We start from the raw sequence: 20426 nt of genomic DNA, 5'->3' as shown, positions 1-20426 counted from the left end.
GTCTGCAGGCGTCAACCCGTACGCACTACTCTTTCCTTCAGTTCTAAGTGCACACTATTCACATTTTGGGACTTGATCAACCTTCAGTAGAGTCGTCGCTCTTGTTGCTGACACTGCGTCTCTTTTCCGCTGATTGTGTAATCAATTCTGGTACAAGTGCCTTCTTGTACCCTCTGGAGTTCAGGTTCATTTTTGTCTTTTGTTTTGCACCTTTTGAACTGTCTTTGTTCTTTCTCAGAACAAAGTCAGATCAATTTAATAAAGTATAAAGCTGCCAGGAACCCAGAATACAAGAGAAATGACACAGAGGTCTAGTAATCACCACTGAAATGAAAAGTTCATGGTCGTAAAAATATTGTTCCTCTTTTCATACGCACAAATACAGCAGAAATATGTGAGATGGCCATAATAAAAGTGTTTATATAACTAGCGATTTTATTCCAACTCATTTTGTGCCTTTTTCATTAAAAGTGTTAGTGACATTTTCAGAACGCTAAAAATAGTATAATATTTAGATAGTTTTCGAGGCCTGAAGAGGTAAAACTATCCAGTATTTTACCATAAAATAAGTTTCTTTTCTTCTCCTTCATCTTGTTAGTCATCTGACGACCACTTAGATTTATCTTGTGCTATTTTCTACATAATCAATTTACCTATGAAAGATCAGACTTTCCACAGCACAAGAGATGTTTTCAGATGCCTTATTTTTTTCAACCAAAATTCCCAAACCCACAAATATTCAGTTAAAAATGACGCTTGACAAAAACAGTAGCACATTGTCTCATGAAACCAGACATTGTTCTGTGCTTTTATCACTGAACAATGTCTAAAAACAATCAATCAATCATCAAAATAATTACTATTTTTCTGTTGACTGAAGTGGTTTCAGCTCTTAATGTGACACATCATTTGTCAAAGCTTCACCCCTGAGGGCCTGTTGACTTCACCCAAATAGTTCATATGAGCACTTCCTGCTTTTACTCTTCTCCTGATTGTTTGAGTTGTAGGCTTAAAGGTTTACACTGTTGCTTAAACTTTAAGCAGTTTGTCAATTATTACCAAGAGTAGTACCTGAGTTAAATCATTACTTAAAAACTGTAGACACTGTGGTCAGTGGGTACATTTCTGAGGAATTAATTCCAAATAATTGCTTGTGTAATCTCTGAGAGTTCTTTAGTGAGCGCACAAAAACATGCAAAATAATATATAAGATAAAATGAGATGATCTTATGATGAAAATGCTCACTTTTTGCACATGTAATTGTGTAGATTTTCTAACATTTTCTTGTTCTGTGCCAATTTACAAGCCTTATTTTTTCATATAATGCACCTTTAAAAGATAACTTTGGAGATACTTACAGGAAAAAATGTTACATTAGGGTTAAAAGGGTTGCTCTATGCATCTCAAATGACACAAACCTACACAGAAACACTGAGCTCCACACATTCATCATATCTAACACTATCTTATAGACTAATTATACCCTTTAAGACACTTTATTGTTACTTAAAGGTGCAGCTAGGCCTTCAGTGGACGCTCTAACTATCACAGCCAGCGCTTTGAGACGCTCCAGTTGACTGAGAATCTTTTATGTCTCCATTAAGGCGAAGCTCCAGCAGCTTTACAACAGTAAGACCACCTGCGGACAGTGAACAATAGATGTGCCCCCTCCTCCGATACAGTGGAAAAAATAGGTCTAACTGCCTCCTTCTTTTGTCCCACTTATCACCAGTGTGTGAGTCTCTCTGTAGGGGGTGATGGTGGTGGTGGTGGCAGGGTGTGAAAAGCAGCCGAGGACAGGCACTGTCTATGCTGCTTTATAAGTTTACTCCAATGCATTTATCTAATAACTGTCGTGACTTTGCAGATTATGATTTAACAAACAAAACAGGTGATCATCCCTGTAACACCAAACATCCACTGTACTTTATTGTACCTGTAAATTATATATTTTTTTATAGTTTACAGCAGCATGAAAAGGTTTGGGCTTTTTGGATTTGTATCCAAAAAGCATCAGGTTTGTTTAAATGTTCCTTTGGCACCTTCTGAAGCTGAATTTTGCGGTGAGGAGGCAGGAAAGATTTCTCCTGATGACTCTGCCATGACCGTCATATATATATCGCTGCACAGTAGAACAGTGCACCACTACTCCAGAGTCTGATAAATCTTTCTGCAGGTCTTTTGCAGTCAAACAGGAGTTCTGATTTGCCTTTCAACAATCCTATGAGCAGTTGTCTCCAAAAGCTGTGACCTCCATAGTTCCTGTTAACTGCCATTTCTCAATTATATTACAAACTGAGGAAACAGCTACCTGAAAACACTTGGCTATGTTCTGAAAGTCTTCTCCTGCTCTGTGGGTATCAATTATTTTAGTTTTCAGATTGCTAGGCAGCTGTTTAGAGGAGCCCATGGTTGCTGATTGACAAGACAAGGTTTCAGGAGTCAGAGTGTTTATAAAGTTTTGAAATATGCATCATCTGGCTTTTCCTGACGATGACTGCGAACAAGCCAGAGCCCTAACAAGCTAATTAAGGTCTGAGGCCCTGGTGAGAGCTGTCTGAGAGCTCAGATGTCTTGGGGTGCCCAAACTTATGCATGGTACACCTTTCGTTTTTTTCCACTCTAAAATCGTACAAAACAAAAATAATACACTAATCTCACTCACAAAACAAAACATCTTCAACTTAAGGCTTTTTGGAGATAAGCTCATCTTCTACTTACCTAACCATTCACGGTAAGGTAAAACTGTAATGTCCCCTAGGGGCAATTTAGGATACAGACAGTAGTCATAAGTAAAGTAAAGCAGACAGTACAATACATAACACACAGAATCCAGTATCACACACTGTCACTGGGGTAAATCATGGGCAATTAGTGGTCACTGCTTTTTAAGGTAAGAGCAAGCACTTGGAACAAAGGATGATCTGTAACGCTTGTGCTGCATTTTGGGAGGCAAATCCTCTGGATGTTGAGTCTGAGACAATAGACCGAGCTTTAGAGGTGACCCTCTCTTCTCAGTAAACAAGATTGTGACCTGTTTCACCTTTTGCATGCCCCTGTAAATACACTGTTTTTAACATGTAAATATCATAACTGTGACACATGCTACCTCATGTATATTAAGTAACATGTTACATTGATAATTCCATATTTATTCCAGCACTGTTTGCGCTGTGCACCATTGCACTATTGTCTTACTGTCTACAAATGTTATCTGTTGTACGTTACATTTCTTGTATGTGTACACGCTTACTCAGCCAATGCTCTCCTGTGTCAGCGTGGGTTTTTTCAGGGTACTCCACCTTCCTCCCACAGTCCAAAGACATGCAGGTTAATAGGCCTTTTTAACAGCAGACGTTTTGACACATCAGAGTAGGAGCAACACAGGTGTCTTCAGTAACACTAATGACAGCTGCATTCCAATAAGGGGAGACCCTGGTATTGTCCATGTTGGCTAACTGTTAATAGCTTACTGTGACACTGAATGGAACTCAGCCATCCTTAATGATTTCACTTTCACCTTTGCCTTTTCTACTAAGACGAATCAAAATGTCTGCTGTGAAAAAGGTCCATTGGTGACTCTAAATTGCCCATAGGTGTGAACGTGAGCATGAATGGTTGTCTGTCTCTATGTGTCAGCCCTGTGATAGTCTGGTGACCTGTCCAGGGTGTACCCCGCCTCTCGCCCAGTATCAGCTGGGATAGGCTCCAGCCCTCACGCTGACACAGGGAGAACATGCAAACTCCCTCACCCCAGGTTTTGAACCTGTACCTTGGGTTAGAACAGGAACCCTCTGTGAAACAACAATGCTAACCACTTGACCATTGTGCCGCCACTCTCATGTTTGTTAAAAGGAAGCTACAGCCTGGAGACAGTTAGCTTAGCTTAGCATAAAGACTGGAAACAGAGGGAAACAGCTAGCATGGCTGGGCCCAAGGTATCAAAAGCCAGCCTACCAGCACCTCACTAACTAAGTTCACTAACACTTTATGTCTCTTTAATTCAATCTGTAGAAATCCACAGTATAGAAATGAAAATCATATTTTACAGGCATTACAGTGATTTATGTGTCAGACATCTCTAACTGCAACTTGTTATTTTTACACTTTTTGTGTGAAACCAACAAGATCTAAGTGTTGAAAGAGCTTTACAGATGATGATAGGTGGATTTAAAGTTGGACAGAGCCAGGACTTGCTCCAAAACATGTTGACTCTGAGGGCAAACTCTCCTCTCCAGGTAAATAATGACCGTGTGTGTAAATGCTTTTTAATCCAACCTCATTTTAAACTGCAGGCAGCTCCGAGCATGTTTTAATATCCACCCACTTCAAAGATAATCATGTGAATGTAAAACTAATGTCCCAGCCACAGAGGCTTACAGGGAGATAATGCAGTTAAAACCCTGAGAGTTTCCACGAGCTGTTGCTGCAGCTCAGATTCATGATGTCATGCCTTCAGGAATCCCAGTTAGCAGTTTGTGTGTTTGCTCTTTTGTATTAATCTTTGATAAATGATACTCTTACGAGCCAATTTTTGTGGATACTTAATATGTCTTAAATGACTCTCAGTCTTTCATTATGTCTCAGTCATCAGTTCAGATGAGGTGGACCTCTGGTTTATAACAAACTGTACTGAATGGTCTTTTGCGCCCCCTGCTGGTGATTCTGAAAACTAATCTGACTGTTCAGGAGGGATAATGACACAACATAATACTGTTAATAATCTGTATGAGCTATATGAGATGAAATTGAATGACTGAGATGTTTAATGTAAAGATAAATAAATAAATAAAACTTTCATTATTGACTAAAATTTGCAGGATTGGTTGGTTGGAAAAGTTCAGGTGATCTACATTAAATAAATATGTGTAAGAATTTAAAGTGCGTGGCCTTAATTCTTAATGGAAATCAACTGAAATGTTCAATTAGAACTTAAGAAAATATATTGTGTAAAAAATGGACAATTAGCTTCACTTTTATCTTTTAATTTGTAACATTTTGTTTTATTTTACTGCTAAAAAAATTCTTGATTGTCAGAAAATTAATCTCCAACTGTTGTGATGACTGAATCATTTATAAAGAACAATTTCCAATCATTTACTTGTTCCAGCCTCTAAAGAGAGGATTTCATCCTTTGTCATAAATTAGAATGTTAAGATAATGATAAAGCAGATTGAATATTGGTAAAAAAAACAAGCTCTTAGCAGTAAATTATAATAAATATTCTTCATTATTTCATGAGATTTTAAAAACAGTGATTAACCAGTTAATTGGGAGAAGTATTAGCTGATTAATTGTTAATGAAAATAACTGTTAGTTGCCACCCTATAGCATATTATCATGTGAAAATGTGTTGTTGTTTGATGAGTAAAGCTCAATAATTTAGGGGATATATATAAATATAAATGAGAATTTAAAGAAGAAATTCATAGGAAATATTGAATTAAAAAATAGGCGTTAAAACTAAATGCTCCATGTTCCCAGTATTGCAAATGTTCTAAAGGCCAGGGAGATTATTTCTCAGAGTTATATTTTCCCCAGTTTACCACTTTTGAGTCATTTATGGTTCTTAAAATTGTAATTCATAAACATCACTTACCTCAAACACAGACACACACAATGCATGCTTCAAATTTGAATGTGAGATGTATTTACAGTGAACGTTTTACATGGTCAACATGCTAGAAAAAAACCCCACACATACATTAAAATTTACATTTTACATACAGAGCAACTTTACACATACGCACACTGTTTCCTCGTCTCTTTTTTGGTTGAGTTATAATAATGACTTCAAACAACGTGGGAACTTTATCTAACAATGGAAACTGAGAAGTTTTAACAGAAAAACCCTAAAACCCCATGTTGTCTCTGTATCTTAAAGGATAGTTAGACAAAAAGATTGATACCAGGTTGAACAGACATGAGAGTAGTATCAATCCTCTCATCTGACTTCTCAAAATATCAAACTATCCCTTTAAAACACAGCTTCTGGGCTTCAAAGCAACACTTTGGAGGTAGCCATCCTAAAAGTCAAATGAAAGAAAACACGAGTTCTCCGTTCTGTACAAGGTGAGGGTTCCAATCCCATCTGAGACGGGGAGGGACCCGGGTGCATCATTGGCGGTTGGCACTGATACAAAACATCATCAGTGCGTCTCTAGAAGTAAAAGCGCTTCTACTGCTAAGGCACCAGCAACATAATGGTTGCAATTACTTAGTGCAGCTAATGGAGAGCTGCACAATTATAATATATATATATAATAAAGTTTATTATCACATACTGTTTTTTGGTTTGTTTTTATAAGTGTCTGGTTTCTATAAAGTCTTTAGGAGGCGTGTAGTTATTCGCACCTCACATGTTGATACAAGGCTACTGGAAATGAACAGATTAACACCTGCACACTGAATAATTTTAGGGAGTCAACAGAAAAATAATCATCATTTTCAGATGTCATTTTTTTCAAGTGAAAATGGTTCACTGGGATCAAAATGTGAGGATGTGCTCCATTTTTTTTAACACTGTAAACTGAATATTGCTGGTTTTGGGCTGTTGGTTGAACAAAACAAGCCATTTGAGAAGGCATCTGGGAAATTGTGATGGGCATTTTTTCACATTTTATGGAGCAGAGCGGCAACAATTAGTCAATTTATCGATTAAGAAAATTAAGGCCCAACTATTTTGATTAATAATGAATTGCTTGAGTAATTTTTTTTAAGTGAAAGACAAAGATTCCCTGATTTATGGTTGTCAAATGAGAACATTTGCTCTTATTTCTTGTTCAAACATCATAGTAAATGTAATATTTGGGACGTTTATATATATATATATATATATATATATATATATATATATAAAATATATACAGGTATATTGATTTGCTTGTTTCTTTCATTTTCATTGTATCAATCTAAACGGAAAGGTACAAAACAATACATGTAAAGAGGGTTTAGGCTAAGGTTTCAGTTTACTTCAGTCAGCAAAAGTTGTCACTGCATTGCAAATAATTATTCAATTATTTATTTATTTTCTTGTGCATATCATAGACTGTATGGTGCATATTTGAGTTTTATAAGATAGAAAATGACCATAATAAACTAAACTAAGGTTTTGGTTTTCTGGTCAGACAAAACAAGGCATTTAGTGACATCACCTTTGCATCAAGTAAATGGTAATAAACATTTTTCTGATGTTATATGGACCAAATAGTAAACACAAGTGATCAATTGGCAGATAAATCAATCATAAAAATAATTAGTTGCGGCCCTAATATGACTGTAGGGTTTCTAGTTAAATACATTTTAAATGCTGTTTGTTATGTGCAATATTGTCATGTTTATTTTTGTGTAATTTACAACTGCATTCGATGTTTTTTTAGATATTACTTGATTAATGTTATGTATAATTGTCTCTGTGCTGAGCCTATTTGTATATATAGGAAGGTTCTGCGGTAATGAAAATCGATTAATGCCGTCCATTTAAAAACATCTGTGTCAGTGTGCAGGTGTTACTCTTTTTATCTTTTACCTTTCACGAGTCAAAACATGTTGAAAACAATGAAAGAAATGGATTTTAATGCAACATCTATTATTATTATTATTATTCTTGTAATAATCGTGCAGTGTAAATATGACGCCTTTTTGTTTCTATGTTTGTGGATTTTGCTTTGCAACAGTTTTATATGCTTCCCACTTAACAAATGAGACGTGATGCAGTCGTGTTTCAGTCTCTTCCTCAGTAGATAAAACTGCATCAAAATGCGAAATGAACATTCGCTGTCAAATACCCTGAACTCTATCCTCCCTCTAATCCCATGTGATCTACTGTTGCTCGGCAGCATCCTACGTCTCAATGTGCGTCATTAAAGCAGCTTGCGTTGGCTTCATCTCACCTTCCTCCCTCCCCCTACCCTCTGAGTCTGAGCTGAGGTCGCTCTCTGTTCCCAGTCTCTCTGCTCAAATGTTGGGATCTCCCTCCAGCTTGGTGAGGTCAGTGCCCGTCCCCATGAACATGCTGCGCCCTCGCTCCAGCCGGCTCTTCTTGTCTGTGAGGCGGAAGGCCTCCATGAACTCTTCGATGTCAATGCTGCCGTCATTGTTGCGGTCAATAGTGACGGCCAGGTCGGAGATGGCGTCGTCCGTGATCTCCATCTTTAGGTAGACGCTCAGCAGCTTCCAGGTCTGCCGGAAGTCCTCGATGGTGATGAAGCCTGTGAGGAGGAGGAGGTTCAAGGTTAAAGATGATGGGTGGAAAAGAGGAGATTAGAGATGCAGTAATAGAAACAGATGCTGATAGAGTAAAGTGTGTGTGTGTGTTCCTGTGTGTGTGTGTTCCGGAGTGGGGGATGGGGAGACCAGTAGATCAGTGGGTTAATCCTCATCTTAACTGGGAGGATTCAGGAGGCCGTAACCTGATGTAGCCTCTTTTGCACGCTACAGGTGGATTAAAGGAGGCTGAACTCAGTAAACGTCTCTATCTGGTCACAACAAACACTTTACAGAGCCCTGACACACTTTACACCTCCACTGAAGCAGACTGTCTCAATGGATTGTCTCTGTGAGCTGGCACAGTTTTTCATCCCAGAAACAAAACTGTGGAAACATAGACTGACATTTTAAGGTGCAGGAAGCAGTATAAGCAGTAGAGGTTGCAGTATACGTTTCGAAGTGGTAGTAAATGTACAGTTTGTCTCTGAATAAATGCAGCTGCTTAAGACCCAAGTAAAGTTTCCCTCTCTTGTTGCCCATCTGCAGGGTGAAGTGAAGGAGGTTAGCCCTGAAGTGAGCATCATCTTCAGGTCTGGAGGAGTTGACAACACAAATCCATCAGCACAGTTTAAATTTCAGTTTGACTATTACTTTAGTTGTTTTTTTGTCCCTCTTGGATGACACAGACTTTTAGTGATACGTGGATCTTCAGATGTTTAAATTTCGACTGGATTATGTGAACTACATATATTCTAATCCTCACTCGGAGAAAAAAAAAGCATTGCGAAGCGTCATTCCTGTGGGCTGCGGCTGGCTATGTTTGACTAAATGCACAAACCTGCTATTTTACATCGAGAGAGACTCTCACTGTAGCCTGTTCTATTTTGTTCTGAAAATGTTGGCGTCCATCCACATTCTGTGGACAACAAACAAGGAGCAGAGATGCCATCTACAAGAGAATACAGTGAATGCTGGACGGAACAGTGAGTGACAACAACCCCGGCCACATTTAAGAGTACTATCTGAGGTGGAAACACTACGGTCTAGGTACCATGTCTTAAGGGTTAGTTTTGGTTCCAAAGGTATACTGAAAGTGTCTGGTGGAAACTGGGATTAAGTGGAATGCATGTGCAGATTTCAAACACAAGCACTTGCTCAGTTGTGTTACACATATGTTGATGTGTTTTAAATATCACGGTTTTACTAAAACTGAATGTTTTTGGGAGGTACTGGGCATCTGACTGGATAAATGAGACGAGGATTATACTGCACGAGTTGTGTGAGAGCTTGTAAATTAATGTTTTGAATTGTTGTGCTGTTTTTAAACACGCCCCCCTTTAATTTATCAAGAATGTTCTCTTCACAAATTCAAGGCAATACAAGGTTATTAATTGACACACAAATGATGATGTTGTGGGTAAAGTATTCCTTGAACTGCCTTGAAAAACATCTTCATAACATTAGGGTGGCCTACACAACAGTTTCAAGGTATTTGATTTAGTTTGTTTCAGCAAACTAGAGCACAAACTTCTTGTGTTTATTTGAATAGAAGACAATTAATTAAGTTAACTTTTTTCAGTTCCTGGTATCTATAAAGTCTTTAGGATTCAACTGGCACTCCTTTGCCAACAATCACATTATTCCATGAGCAGCCACTGAAAGTAACAACATGGATCCAGGTCTAATTGAAAAGCAAAAAAAACAAAACAACACCTCTAAGTGGCATAAAATGAACAGAAATAAAGACAATGAAATTGCCAATCACAAATATTTGTATGACAATAAATCGTAAACTAAAATTTCATGATCGTGATGGCCCTGCATGTAACTTTTTTCAGTGTTGAATAAATTGTTTTACCTGAGTTGTCTGTGTCTACGATCCTGAAGATGGTCTCCAAGGTGGAGCGATGGCGATACAAAGTCTCCAGCAGACTCTGGTCAATGTGCTGCAAGATAAACAGTATTTAGGTGTGTTTGAGTTAGTGTGTTAGGGTGAGTCTGACTCAGCAAAAGATATGTACCAGCATATACAACATCCTTAAATCACATTAGTATTTCTGTGATCACAATGGATCCCCAGCTGGGTTACTTACATCCGTGTTGGGTCCTTTGATGGCGAGCTCGTTGAACCACTCGTAGTAATTTATCATGCCATCACTGCTCTTACTGGTGAACAGCTGATAGCGCAGCATCCTCCAGGGCAGACTGAGGTGCATCACGCTCTCCACTGCAGAGGCCCAGTCGTTCAGAGACACAAGACCTGACAGAGGTGGACATGTTACACATTAACATGTTTGGACATGTTTGAGGTAATTTTGACACAGTGTGGTCTTTACAATGTTTATAAAAAATCATTGACAAGTTTATTCTTCAACTGTGAACAAATGAAAGGGATGCTTATCAAAATTGTCTGATGTATTGTATCGTTTTTAAAAAAAATTTTAAATGTTAAGTATAAACCTCTAAATTCTAAAACTGCTCAGACTCTGATCCAAAGCGAGTCTTTAGCCTTGTTTCCACCAAGCAGACTGGTTCAGTTCAGTTATTTCAAATGGTTATTTTTGTCAAAAATTGTGGATGGTACCAATTGAATCGCGCCATTCCCTCCCGTTTTTTTGTCCCCCCTCCGTTGAGGTACCTAGCACGCTGATCAGATACCAAAAGGTGGAGCTAGAAACACTGCAGTCCACTGACTGGTGCGCTAAAAGCACTCAATTCACAGACATACTTTTTTTTAAATATCCTATCGATTGCAACAGAGACTCTAAACACTCTTCATCTCCAGTGAAGAGGAAATACAGGGAGAGCTGGATGAAGCAGTGACACGACCATGACTATCCCATGAAAATGGCCGCCTACATTTAATAGTACTGTCTGCACTGTAAACATTTAAACAGATCTGCAGTTAAGGGACAGGTCTGTACAGGTTACATACTAGTTCTAACAGCACTATATTGAGAGTGTTTGGTGGAAATGCTGCTTTTTTTCAATATATCAACCTTCACTCTGTGAAACGATGAACAAGCTTAATTTCTACCTTTGCAATTTGTAAAAAACAAAACAAAACAAAACAAAACAAAACAAAACGCTGTGTTCACTTTTGCAAAACTTTTCAAAACTGTGAATATAGGCAGGTGTGAAGAGTTTTACGGCTTGTGTATGTGTTCTGTGTTGCTGTTCCTTTTCCCTCCCTTGTAGATCTGCCCAGGTGTGCTGCATTAGTTAATGCGGTGCAGCGCACCTGGCATGGAGGAGGTGCTTAAGAGCTCCTGTGCCAGCAGCAGAGGAGAGAGGTCTCTGGTGTGTGGACTGCTGCCTCTCACCGTGGGATTTTCGTTGTCTTGTCTGCTTGTTTTCATTCTAATAAATCCCATGGATTTGATTGTTTTAATGGTGTTCATGTGATTATTATTGGGTCAGTGATGGAGTTTTGTTAGCCCCATAGGGCCGCCTAAGGGTGGGGCATAACAAGAGTTAACTACGAAGTGCAAAAGCGCCAACCACAACAAACTTTTTCATTGAATTTTTGGTCAGACACATCTCATTGTAACTTCAAGACCACCCTCTCTCTCTTGAAAAATGATCCCCGGTCCACTAAGATTTTAACTACTATTTCTAACACCAAGAATAACACACAGAGCACATTACAGAAACATCTTCACTGAGTTGATTAGTAGAGTGACCCCCTATTTACTTATTATGTACTTGAGAACAGTTTCTGTGAAACTGTCAGATGTTCCTTGAAGGACTTGGCTGGCCCACAGGGTTTGTTTTCCAATGAATGGGGATTAAAAGGTGTGAGCTCACGCATCAGCACTCCATGGGGAAGTAGATCTGCAGTAGCATTAAGGAACACCTGATCCTTTGAGGGCTGAACTGACTCACGTCACACTACACACCTGTGTTCTCGCTGTCGAACTTTTTGAAGGCACAGATGAGGTCAGATTTGTGCGCAAACAGCTGCTCCCGCAGGACTCTGAGGGCTGAGCGCTCGGTTTGCCCGACACTGCAGACAAGAAAACAACAAATGCAACAGATAATAAACTTCGATATTAAACAGATCATTATGTCTTGGATAGGGCTGCATGATTATAGCTAAAATGATAAATACTATTATTTTCACATTTAAATAAACACAGCACTTCTTTTGTTTCCACATTGTGCTACATTCCTGCTAACATACTAATCTTTGCATCAAAATAAGACTGGTCCTTTTTTACAGCACATCTCTTAGAGGCAATATAATAATAAACTGTTTAATGGACACACATCCTCGGCCAAATGGACTGTGATTTCACTGGTTATTTCAGTCCACAATGGTTAGCAATAACATTCTTCATGGCCTTCATGAATTCATCATTCGGCAGTCTGTAGTGTTTTTTCAGATGGTTGAACAAGTTAGCTGCACTTGCTGCGGCATGACAGCTACCGTGGTTGTTAGTTTAGGAATTTTTCTGTAAGCAGAACACACATTTTAAATACCAATATCACAGTCGATCATGTTCATTTAATTGTGGGTGGCCAAAATCATGAGCAAGATAAACATTTGATTAATTGTGCAGCCCTAATCAAGGAATTTGAACTCTCATTTAAAATTTCTTGTCTAATCCAGCAACAGTTGCAGAAGATAATTCTGCTGTCTTAAAATATCCATGTGCTATTACTAGAGTAGATATAGTACAGGCCAAAAGTTTGGACACACCTTCTCGTTCAATGCGTTTTCTTTATTTTCATGACTATTTACATTGTAGATTCTCACTGAAGGCATCAAAACTATGAATGAACACATGTGGAGTTATGTACTTAACAAAAAAAGGTGAAATAACTGAAAACATGTTTTATATTCTAGTTTCTTCAAAATAGCCACCCTTTGCTCTGATTACTGCTTTGCACACTCTTGGCATTCTCTCCATGAGCTTCAAGAGGTAGTCACCTGAAATGGTTTTCCAACAGTCTTGAAGGAGTTCCCAGAGGTGTTTAGCACTTGTTGGCCCTTTGCCTTCACTCTGCAGTCCAGCTCACCCCAAACCATCTCGATTGGGTTCAGGTCCGGTGACTGTGGAGGCCAGGTCATCTGCCGCAGCACTCCATCACTCTCCTTCTTGGTCAAATAGCCCTTACACAGCCTGGAGGTGTGTTTGGGGTCATTGTCCTGTTGAAAAATAAATGATCGTCCAACTAAACGCAAACCGGATGGGATGGCATGTCGCTGCAGGATGCTGTGGTAGCCATGCTGGTTCAGTGTGCCTTCAATTTTGAATAAATCCCCAACAGTGTCACCAGCAAAACACCCCCACACCATCACACCTCCTCCTCCATGCTTCACAGTGGGAACCAGGCATGTGGAATCCATCCGTTCACCTTTTCGTCTCACAAAGACACGGTTGGAACCAAAGATCTCAAATTTGGACTCATCAGACCAAAGCACAGATTTCCACTGGTCTAATGTCCATTCCTTGTGTTTCTTGGCCCAAACAAATCTCTTCTGCTTGTTGCCTCTCCTTAGCAGTGGTTTCCTAGCAGCTATTTGACCATGAAGGCCTGATTCGCGCAGTCTCCTCTTAACAGTTGTTCTAGAGATGGGTCTGCTGCTAGAACTCTGTGTGGCATTCATCTGGTCTCTGATCTGAGCTGCTGTTAACTTGCGATTTCTGAGGCTGGTGACTCGGATGAACTTATCCTCAGAAGCAGAGGTGACTCTTGGTCTTCCTTTTCTGGGTCGGTCCTCATGTGTGCCAGTTTCGTTGTAGCGCTTGATGGTTTGCGACTCCACTTGGGGACACATTTAAAGTTTTTGCAATTTTCCGGACTGACTGACCTTCATTTCTTAAAGTAATGATGGCCACTCGTTTTTCTTTAGTTAGCTGATTGGTTCTTGCCATAATATGAATTTTAACAGTTGTCCAATAGGGCTGTCGGCTGTGTATTAACCTGACTTCTGCACAACACAACTGATGGTCCCAACCCCATTGATAAAGCAAGAAATTCCACTAATTAACCCTGATAAGGCACACCTGTGAAGTGGAAACCATTTCAGGTGACTACCTCTTGAAGCTCATGGAGAGAATGCCAAGAGTGTGCAAAGCAGTAATCAGAGCAAAGGGTGGCTATTTTGAAGAAACTAGAATATAAAACATATTTTCAGTTATTTCACCTTTTTTTGTTAAGTACATAACTCCACATGTGTTCATTCATAGTTTTGATGCCTTCAGTGAGAATCTACAATGTAAATAGTCATGAAAATAAAGAAAACGCATTGAATGAGAAGGTGTGTCCAAACTTTTGGCCTGTACTGTATGTACATATATTTGTGTGATGATATTTGTGCCTGAACAGTAAGTAAAATGACAAGAGGCTAATTTGACAACGATATTGATTACAGATAAATCTTTTTAAGAAATTGTTGTGACATTTTGTGGAAATAATCACTTTCTTGCCAAAAGTTACATGAGAAGATCAACATCGCTCTCATGTCTGTACGTTAACCCTTTGAAACCTGAGCAAACTCCACTGATTTCTTTTAAATACATGGAAAGAAGGCAATGAGCAACGAAAGAAGAAATGACCCAAAAAATTTGCAAGAAATTAGTCAAAAGAGAAAATTTAAAAAAAAGAAAATTCGCACCAATTTGCTCAGAGTTGATAGGTTTAAATACTGCAAAAGGTGTCTAAAAGCAGCACAAGAAAAGTGAAGTCACTCCAGGTTTCAAAGACATCAAAGCCAGCAGACAATTATCTTAGCCTAGCACAAATACTGGCTCTGTCTGCAGGTAAACAAAACAGCTAAACAAACAAGATCTAAAGTGTTAATTAATGAGATTAAAAGCTGCTGGGAGGTGGATTTTGTTGCCTTTTGGCAAAGCCAGGCTAGCTGTTTCTCATGCTTTCAATTATTATGCTAAGATTAGATAAGCTAGTTGTAGCGTGTTACTACACAGACACACATGAAATATTAATCTTCTCATGTCACTCTGTAAAAAAGCAAATATGTATATTGACCAAAATGTGGAAGCCTTGCTTTATGTTGTTTTTGTTCCCAGTCTCTTAAGTGCAAATAGTTGCTAACTTTCTGTATTTTGTCTAACTGTACAAATTTTATGTTTTGAACTGTTTGTTGGACAAAACAAGCTGTTGGAGATGTTGCCTTTGGCTCTGGGAAAGTGTGGCAGGCATTTCTCACAATTTTCTGACATTTTGTAGACAATTAACTGATAAAATGCAAAAAAAAAAAAATACCAACAGAAACACTTGTACATTGTTGAGATGAATATTGATAGTGGTGGTAGTTTTGCACCTTTGTCTTATGGTGAGCTCTCTGATCATGCTGCTGGCCTGGTACTGAAGTAAATGAGGCACAAGGTCTGGACCCAACTTCACATACGCCCCCCTGTTGCTTCCCACATCGTAGTAATTGGAGGCGGAGAACAGAGTGAGGACCTGAGTAAAATGACAGAAAATGTTTTAGTGAATTCAGGAAAACATTGGAGCATCTGTGTACCGTCAGTATCTGAGCTCACATTACGGTTGTGGCAGAACTCGTAACCATCCTGTTTACACTCGTGGGAGCGGATGATGAGCTGCAGGCCGTGTTTGTTCAGGAAGTCCTCAGTGACGTCGGGGCCCCAGTAGCAGCCTCCGCCCCGCACCTCGTTGGGCATGCAGCCGTCCTGGTTCATTGGGTCGCTCCACAGCAGGTCCAAAATCTATGGACGTAGAGTAGAGACAGGAGGGAGAAATTAAAAAATAATGTCTTTTAATTATAAATTTCTAAGTTATTTCAAGCATTGTTCATGATCTGCTATTACTCATGTTTACACTGGTACACGAACACCTGAACGCATCACTTCACACAAGTCACCCTGAGTGACTGACAATGATTGAGCATGTTTGCACCTGAACCAGCACCAAGTACCAGAGTCAGCTGAGACCATTGACTTCAGCAGCCTGTGCTTACAGGTGGTGACGGAGGTGAACTTACGGCAGAGGGACTGATGACGCAATGGATTAAAGCATGTTAAAGCTCCATGCAGGCAACAATCCGCAGCAGGTGAGTGCTGATCACTGACGAGTGTTTATCAGGCTGTGACTCAAGACTTATTTAGTCCCCTGGAACAGAGTCGAGGTGCAAAGGCCACGACTTCTGAATCAAAATAACTTTTTTTCCACTTGACAATGTCACTAATTAAATATCTCACATGGGACACTTTAAGACCTGAGAACAACAAACAACACCAATAAACCTTCATTCCTAAATGAGATGTACATCATTTAAAAACACTGACAACTCTTGTTATGAGGCATTATATAGTGATGTTCCCATAAAAACCTCCACAGGTAACCTTGAGACTTTATAATAATTAGAGTTGAAATTATTTGTTGATTAAAGGAATACCTCGCCCACAAAATGACCACGACCAGTTGTATATCAATTACTCACCCTGTTTTACATCGAAATTGTACAGAAAACATCTTGCATGCCTCCAAAAGAATCTAACAAATGACGAATCCAGAAACTGAGACATTTAAACATCAAAACTATATCAAAACATCTGTTTACAGACTTTCACACTACTCGTGCAGTATAATCCAAGTCCCATTTATCCAGTTGTTTGCTCAGTTCTGCTGTTAAAACAGCAAACTGCTAAAACCGTAATATTTAAAACACTTCCACATTGAAGTAGAAGCATGGGTGAGATCAAATGCACATGCTTGCCCAGGTGTGCAACTCATCTATGTTTATGCAGAAGTGTTTTAAATGTTATGGTTTAAACTTAAAATAGAGTAAGTAGCTACTGTGACATCACCCGGTGGTTTGTGGACTCCCATTTTGAAGCCTCGAGATGAGCATTCTGGCTGTCACCATCTTTTTTGGAGCCAGAAGTGAGCATATTTTGGTGAGAGGCTGCCACTGTGGAGGGGTGGATCTGACCTACAAGCCGAGGACACTATCTGCAGACAGCCTCACTCAAAGCGGCCTACCCTTGATTATGCGTAACTTTAGCCTTAATAAAATATAAACAGGTAAGTTATATAAAAATTCACCCCCTGTACAGTTGTCATTAACAGGAAAATTAGCTGTAGAGACGAGGCTGTAAGCATGTTTATTTCTGCTGTAAAGCTGGGCATTTTAGCATGAGGGTCTATGGTGACTGGCCTCTGGAGCCAGCCTCAAGTAACCATTCAAAGAACTGCGGTTTTTGGCGCTTTCATGTAGGCTTCATGTTCCAGCCCTGCAGGTTGCTGCTTGGCGAAAGTGCATATGTTTTGGAAGTACTGAGCATACAGCTGGATAAATGAGACTTGTATTATACTGCACGAGTTGTGTGAGAGTTATTAAAAGAAATGTATTGGTAAAGTTTTCCTGTTGTTAAACGCAGACCCCTTTTACTGCAATTAGTACACAATTTTCTCCATTTTTGGATTCTTTGTTCACCAGAGGCATGCGAGAAATACAAAGTTGTCTTTAAAAAATCAACGTAAGGTAAGTAACTGATACACAAATTGCCATTTTATGGGTGAAGTATTCCTTTAAATGACTGACAGAGAATTAATCTGCAACTATTTTGATCATTGATTAATCATTAAAGACATTTTTAAAGCAAACAATGCCCCCTAAATTGATTCTTTAATGTAAAGATTTTTAGTTTGCGTTTGTCTTATGTTGGACAGATGTTTGGGCAAAACAAGCAATGAGGATGCCACCTGGGGCTGCAGGAAATTGTGATGGACCTCGAACAAATGATTAATAAGCTGTTAGGAAAACTAATCTTCAGCTTAATTTCTGATAAAAATAATTGGGTGTTACAGCCCTATTAACATTGCACTCGGATGTATTTCTACAGTGTAAGTCAAACAAGAGCAAGAAAGTGTAACATTTAAGAGGAAACTGACAAGTTAGTGTAATCTTGTCTGATCTAGTTGAGTATAAAACATATTCTTGACCTTGGAAAAAGTCATAGTCTTTCTCAGTGGAGGATGTGGATGAAAGCTTTTGTCTAAGTAATCTTAGTTAAGTCTTTTTAAAATACTGATGACATGCTGTAAAGCCCCCTGAGTTAAATTGTGATTTGGGGCTTTATAAATAAAACTGGAATGAACTGATTTGACATTGCACTGATAAATTACTGGAATTTAGGAGGGAAACGTTTCGTAAAGCGAATATGTAGCATTTTGGAATTAGATCGTTTTCTGTTTGTTGACTTAGTTCAACCAAAGTGCCATACAGTCTGAGTTCAGAAGTCACTTGTAATATTTCGTACTCTAAATACAAAATATTACTGCATTCCACTGAGTTAGGCCTATCTCAAAAATAAGAGTATTTTGATATTTAACCTGAGGACTATGAACATTTTAAAAGATAAGTGGCTGTTTTAAAGTTTCTCTGTGTGTGTTTTCTCTTTTTTTGAGTGTCTTGTCTGCACCTTTACACACTGATCATGACAAGATAATGTAACTAAAATGAATTCAAAAACGTTACTGAGTTGGTTAAATAAAACATCATGAGTACACATTTCTACCAGATCTACAAACGTGCACTGTTGTGCCTCTCTTTACTGTCATATTATTTCTCCTTAGTATATACTGTATATATTTGTTTATCGCTCATGGAGCTCTGCCACATTTCATTTTATGCTTCATTTATCTCATTTTACTGACTTTTATTGAACTGAATAAGGTTTATCATTACAGTATTGGAGTAAAGATCAATAGCAAGAATGACTAAAATAAGTTTGGCAGCACTAAAGGTGAGAAAAGCCAAACTTAAAGACAATGACAGGATCAGTCAGCTTTTCAGCAAACAGATTAAATAGAACATTAATCAATCTCAAAGTATCTGAGCAAACACTGCTCTGCTCCTTCATCACCTGTTTCCACTCGTCTTTGGAATGATCACTGTTGATAGACTCATTGGACAAAGACGAAGACAACTCATTTTCTGGTTTGTTGATCGCTGCGTTGAAAATGGACTGTCTCCTCTTGTTGATCTCCACCTCATCCACCGTGTTCACTTTGATCCGGTCAGAGAAGTCCTGCAGCGAGCGGTTCTGGAAGCTGTCGCGGGTCCCCAGGGGTTTGGGAAACGTGAGGGAAGTCCGACGCTGGAAGATCCGGTGGTTGGACCAGACCTCCTCGTCCATGTCCGAGTCGATGGACAACCCCGCTGAGCTGTGGTATCTCTTCTTTGGAGGCCTCAGCGCTGAAACGTACTGGGGGAAAAAAAGACGAGAGCAGAGATGTCAGAGACTTTGAAAACAATATCTGTGTCTGATAATCTAAAAATGAAAGCATTCATCACAGCTCACATTGTGTCTGTCCAATCTGGCGAGGAGGCTGAGGTCTGTACTGTCTGAAATCCCTCCGTGGAGTACAAGCACCTTCTGATCGATTACTGTCGCTAACGGCAACCAGCTGAAAATCTTCTGCAGCAGCTTCAGGATACGTTTGCCGTGCATCTGAGGATAAACAGAAAATAAATTTCTTCATTCTCTCTTCTTTTTCATCTTCTCTAAGTTTGCAGTCAAATTTTAAGAAGGCATAAGCCGTTGTGTGTCTTATAGGCTACAGTGCCCTCCAAAAGTATTGGAACAGTGAGTCCAATTCCTTTATTTTTGTTGTAGACTGAAAATATTTGGGTTTGACATCAAAAGATGAATATGGGACAGGAGATCAACATTTCAGCTTTTATTTCCAGGTATTTACATCTGGATCTGATACACAACTTAGAAGATAGCACCTTTTGTTTGAACCCACCCATTTTTCATGAGAGCAAAAGTATTGGAACATGTCACTGACAGGTGTGTTTTGTTGCCCAGGTGTCTCCCAATTACATTGATTATTCAAACAATAAATAGCACTGAATGTCTGAGCTCAGTTTCAGATTGGGTACAATAGATTTTGCCTGTGCAGACTGCATTTAGAGGTGGAACCAACATGAAAACCAGAGAGCTGTCTATGGGTGAAAAAGAAGCAATTGTGAATCTGAGAGAAGATGGACAATCAAACAGAGCCATTGCACAAACATTGGCCATAGCCAGTACAACCATTTGGAATGTCCTGAAGAAGAAAGAAACCACTGGTGTACTAAGCACCAGACGAACAGGTAGACCAAGGAAAACATCAGCAGCTGATGACAGAAACATTGTGAGAGCTGTAAAGAAAGACCCTAAAACAACTGTTAGTGACATCAGCAACAACCTCCAGAGGGCAGGAGTGAAGG

At 39.2% G+C, this 20426-nt stretch overlaps 1 protein-coding gene across 6 annotated transcripts in view; it reads right to left on the bottom strand.

The window, feature by feature from the left end:
- Positions 1-5663: 5663 nt before the first annotated feature.
- The window catches only part of ppef2a (protein phosphatase with EF-hand domain 2a), a 24135-nt gene continuing 9372 nt past the window's right edge, over positions 5664-20426 (bottom strand). For all 6 annotated transcript variants that reach the window (XM_049579150.1, XM_049579148.1, XM_049579152.1 and 3 more), the window contains 8 exons: positions 19513-19662; positions 19075-19416; positions 15727-15912; positions 15504-15646; positions 12109-12215; positions 10303-10469; positions 10068-10155; positions 5664-8211 (listed from right to left, as the gene is read on the bottom strand). In XM_049579150.1, coding sequence (XP_049435107.1) covers positions 7958-8211; positions 10068-10155; positions 10303-10469; positions 12109-12215; positions 15504-15646; positions 15727-15912; positions 19075-19416; positions 19513-19662 — 1437 coding nt within the window. In that variant the 3' untranslated portion in view covers positions 5664-7957. The remainder of the gene's footprint in view (positions 8212-10067; positions 10156-10302; positions 10470-12108; positions 12216-15503; positions 15647-15726; positions 15913-19074; positions 19417-19512; positions 19663-20426) is intronic.

This window comes from Epinephelus fuscoguttatus, linkage group LG6 (genome assembly GCF_011397635.1).
Source record: "Epinephelus fuscoguttatus linkage group LG6, E.fuscoguttatus.final_Chr_v1".
In the NCBI taxonomy this organism is placed as follows: domain Eukaryota; kingdom Metazoa; phylum Chordata; class Actinopteri; order Perciformes; family Serranidae; genus Epinephelus; species Epinephelus fuscoguttatus.
Note: the sequence above shows the minus strand (reverse complement) of the source record. Positions and strands in the feature narration are given on the sequence as shown.